Source organism: Montipora capricornis, chromosome 9 (genome assembly GCF_036669925.1).
Source record: "Montipora capricornis isolate CH-2021 chromosome 9, ASM3666992v2, whole genome shotgun sequence".
Taxonomy (NCBI): domain Eukaryota; kingdom Metazoa; phylum Cnidaria; class Anthozoa; order Scleractinia; family Acroporidae; genus Montipora; species Montipora capricornis.
The window spans coordinates 45,138,842-45,143,841 of NC_090891.1; the positions used below are offsets into that span (position 1 = coordinate 45,138,842).

Here is a 5,000-nt window from a genome sequence, read left to right on the forward strand (position 1 = left end):
ATCCTTGGTTTGTGTTTCCTTTTGGAGACTCGCTCTGAAAATTTTAAACACAAATTTTAACCCGATGGTCAAACAATCAAACTCTTCAGATAATTTATGCCTTATCGAGTTGCGAACTTCACAGGCGCCCCAAGCTCAGTATGAGCATGGCCAACAAAAATAATTATAAGGATTTGTATGAGAATCCCAATAAAAAGCTCAAGAAGAAAAGAGAAGAGAAGAAAGAAAAATCTCAATTAAAAAGCCTAACCTTATTGCCATCATGGATAGCTTCCTTCCTGTGTGGTTATTTTCCAGATCTGACGCAATTTGAGCCATTTCTCAATTTTGTGGTTGTCAACGGTTACAATAAAATCCCAAGGTTGGAGACTAAATTCTCAGGTGCCAACAAATTTGAGTCAAATATTCCTGGATATAATATTTCCACGGCCACAATTTCACATCAGAATCAATTGACAAAGATTGAACTTTCATTTCAACCCACCATCAACGCAATAGCAGTCCTGCAAGCAACGTCAGGTAGTGAATATTGCAACAAAATAGCGTGCATAGGAGGTGCTTTATCACCAAAGTGGCCATGGCTTCAACTGTGGATAACAAACTGACCCTTACCGGGGTGAAAGACCACAGTTAGTCAACCGCAAATTTCTTTATTCCCCTGGGTCTCCTGGCATGACTGCATTGGCTCAGTCGTCAAATCACAGTCATGCTTCCTTTGCGTTGACAAAGTTCAAACACATTCGCAAAACCGGAAAGCATTGAAAGATGTGAGAATTGAAAGCCGTAGTAAACAAACTTTTGCGCATTCATGCCACTTTTATTACCGGTAGTTAATAGGATTTTATACGTAGTAGGCTGTTTGCGATCGTACATGTAACTGTATTTGTCAAGCCTTCAAGGAATTAACATTAATAATTATGCAAATAAAATTTGTTCCCGTAGTTTATCAAGCCCAATTTGTTAATTCCTCTGGGTCTCGTGACGCGACTGTTTTCTCTCAGCTGCTAATAATTAAATTTCACTGGCTTCAGTAAGTCCAGCCACAAAGTATTCGTAGCACAATATCTTTTGCGAACAAAGTTTATTTGCATGTTAATATATATTCCTTGAAAGCTTGAGCCAATGCAGTCATGCCAAGAGACCCAGGGGAATAAAGAAATTTGCGGTTGACTAACTACGGTAAGGGTCAGTTCATTATCAACGGTCAAAGCCGTAGCCACTTTGGTGATAAAGCACCGCCTTCCCACGCTGTTTTGTTGCAATATTCACCACCTAACATTGCTCACATGGTGGGTTGAGATGAAAGTTCAATCTTTGTCAATTGATTCTGATGTGAAATTGTGACCATGGGAATATTTTATCCAGGAATATTTGACTCAAATTGGTGGCACCTGAGAATTTAGTCTCCAGCCGTGGGATTTTATTATAACTGTTGACAACCCAGAAATTGAAAAATGGCTCAAATCGCGTCGGATCTGGAAAATAACCACACAGGAAAAAAGCTATCTACAATCATGGCAATAAGTTTTATAGGCTTTTTAATTGAGATTTTTTTTCACATAATTATCTTCTTAAGCTTTTTATCGGGATTCTCAGACAAATCCTTATATTTTTGTTGGCCATGCTCACACTAAGCTTGGGGCGCCTGTGCCAACTTAAGATTGTGGACGATAACAGCATATTGTTATGTACAAAGGGTGTTTTGGAATAAAGTTAATTGTAATCATTAATTGTTGTCCTTCAGTAGCATATTCAGGTTAATGAATCCAAGTTCGAGTGAGCCCTAACACTACTGTGAAGTTTTAATACCCAATTATTCCATCAGAGATCTACCCTAGCATTGGAATTGGGGCCCACACAAGGACAAAGAAAAACTCTGACCAGGGTGGGATTTGAACCCACGACCTTTGGATTAGATCACCGCTGCTCTGCCGACTGAGCTACAAGGCCAGAACGGGAGCAGGCCGTGGGTATGTGAGATGTTATTCACAAGGACAAATTCGGAGTTTTTCTCTGTCCTTGTGTGGGCCCCAATTCCAATGCTAGGGTTGATCTCTGATGGAATAATTGAGTATTAAAACTTCACAGTAGTGTTAGGCCTCACTCGAACTTGGATTCAAGTTAATTGTAGTTTTATTCTGTGTAATTATTATTGGTTGCTGTTAATGTTCGTGTACGAGGGTCAAGAACAAATTCATCTTAACATTTTGCGGGAAGTTTCATTTTCAATGTTTGCGGATATTTAAAGAATGTACTGTATGTTTCAAATTGCACGCTCCAAAAGTTTTGCGGTTGGCAAGAAACTTTAGCAACGCGCAATGGACATTGTTTTTGTAAGAATTTTTCCACCAAGTGGTCGATGTTTCAACGAAATTATCGCTTATTTGTGTATGAAGAATTTATTTTCCATCGGAATTTTGGTTTGTAACCTAGATGCATGTGAGGTCTGTACACACGACCAAGGTCAAGATTCTCCCACACAGACTGACTAAGCTTGGTTAATAAGATATTTATTACTGTGTATATGGCAAACAAGAACAACTTAATTTATTTAATGTAACTGGTTTGTACTAACTGACATTTTGCTTGCAAACGATGATGAGTGGCAATGAGCTTAATTCTGCCAAAGTTTGCTTGTCCTCCTTACAATTTCTTTCTCATCATGCTTTTTTGCACTTCCATAAAAAAATATTGGCAGAAGAAAATACTCAATATTTTTGCATTTGAATGCCCAACTTTTCCCCGTAAAACATTACCGGTCTAGATTTTCCTATCTAGACTGCGGTCAATATCGATTTCAGCCAATAAAATTCGTGAATTTGGTAGTTCCCAGGCCTTGTGAGACAGAGCCATATAATAATAAATAAGAGGGCCACAGCACATTAGACTGCTAGCAGTCCCATCCAAGTCAGTTGAACCACCCGCTTTAGTCAGTCACGCAACCAAGCCGAGGGAAAGTGGTGATAGAGCGATCTCTAGAAGCACATGGAAAGTAGTCTACAATCACACTGCATCATAAAGCCTGACCGTTAACAAAATTAATAATAATGCATGACGAAAAACAACTCTCCGGAAAAGCTATCCCCAAGGTCCCTGTCTACTTCACAGTCAAGGAGATTCTTTTAACATAATCCTTCCCTCACTAGAATTGCAAGAATACATGTACCTGGCAGTAGATGCAAATGAGGCAGTTATCTGTATAGCAATAAACTTTCAGAGCTTCATCATGCTCGGGGCATAAGTACTTGTTCTTTTCTTTCTCTTTCTGGATGCCATCCGTCTGAACTTCTTCTTTACCCTCAAGAATTTCGAGCACTCCAAAGTTTTTTGGGAGATTTCTAACGCTTTCAAAAGTTCTTGGAAACAGTATTGTTTCTGTTTTACATGTTGGACAGCAGATTGTGCCAGGATTACGGGCTTGAAATGCCAGCTTGTTCAGACACCCTTCAAGAACATGCATTGCTTACTTCAGTATAATTATATATATATATAGAGAGGACATCACACCATCATGAGTACAATTCAAAATTAACAGGTACGCGTAATGTTTTAAAAGGTTTTAAAAGAAGATATGCATTGGTGAATAAAAACCGAGACGAAGTCAAGACTTTTATTCATCGATATTCACCCAGCATGAGGTGAATAATTGTTTTAGTACAATAATATTAAATAGGTGATTATTTCATAATTAAGTAAAGTACAATTGTCTGGGTGATAGTAGTCCTGAGAAGGACTGTTTGAGATGACATTGACTGACGTTTCAACAACCTGAGCGGAAGTCATCTTCAGAGTCAAGTGATTTGTGTAATGTCAGTAGATACTATAAGAACTCTGGTCTTAGATGTCATTGGTCAACTTATTTGCAAAGTTATTGGTCGACTGTCAATTGAGCCTAGATGTTATTGGCTGGGAAGACTAAACAGTGATTGGTGCGTTTCGATCTGTCTATAGGTCTAACGTCTGTACGTGTATCGTAGAATATGTTAGACAATACAGTGATAGCGTAAATCAGTGTGTTGTTTGTCTATTGATGTTGTTGATGAGTCATATGTAGGGTGCGGGAAGTTGTAGGCATCAGTTTATCGGTGTCTGCTGTAACTTTGTAAACCAGCTTTCCAGTACGATCCATTGGTAGTAGTTAGTGCTGTAGGTAACACATGCAGCAGAGTCCCAATCAATTCTGTGGTTTGTCTGTAGATGGTGTTCAGAAATGCTATTGTTGATGTCACCATTCCTCATCGCTCGTCTGTGTTCAGTCAGTCAAGTGTTCAAATTTCTGCCAGTCTCACCGATATAAATGGCCTGTCAGTAGCAGCATTTGATCTTATAAACTGTTCCTTGTCTATCCTTAGGTTGGTCTTTGTCTTTGATGTTAGTCAGTAGTTTTCGTAAGGTAGTGATGGGTCTGTGAGCAACATGGATGTTGTAAGGCTGTAGGATCCTAGTGATAATCTCAGATGTTCCTTTGATGTACATGCAGGGTATAGTCACTGTAGTGGTAGATGTCAGGTAGGTAGGTAGGTGAGTTGCCTTTTATTATACGAGGTGATGTAAAAAGATCGGAGAAATAGGCCCCATGAGCATTGCTTTGATTTTACCTGGGTGGGGCGTTAGCTTGTCAGCGAGACACCTTGCAGGGTTGTCAAAATGCGCCAGCGACTGGGGCTATCGACAGCTACATTGAGGTTTTCGCCGGCTGTAAATGGTTGGACAAAAGCGAAAAATGGAGGATTTCAAAAAAAAGTTGTAAAGCAGAAAATAGAATAGAAAAACAAATTGTTTCCATGCCCTGAATGTTCTTTTACGTGATTTTTAAACGTGTTTTCTGATCCGCTCCCGATTACTTCTTTCTGTAGTCGTAATCCTTCTGCTTCCTTATGAATATGATAGATTATTTGATGGAACACAACTTCGTGACCCTTAATAGACTAAAGAAATGGTCTGTTATCATTAAAAAAAACTCTTACTGAGAAATAGTAAACATTATTATTGTAAAAAAA

The 5,000-nt window shown here is 38.9% G+C and overlaps 1 protein-coding gene across 1 annotated transcript in view; it reads right to left on the reverse strand.

Annotated features, from left to right (window-relative positions):
* Positions 1–5,000, reverse strand: part of LOC138014998 (uncharacterized) — a 27,813-nt gene that overhangs the window by 18,983 nt on the left and 3,830 nt on the right. The window contains exon 2 of the mRNA XM_068861890.1: positions 3,167–3,444. Within this exon, the coding sequence (XP_068717991.1) occupies positions 3,167–3,444 (278 nt within the window). The remainder of the gene's footprint in view (positions 1–3,166; positions 3,445–5,000) is intronic.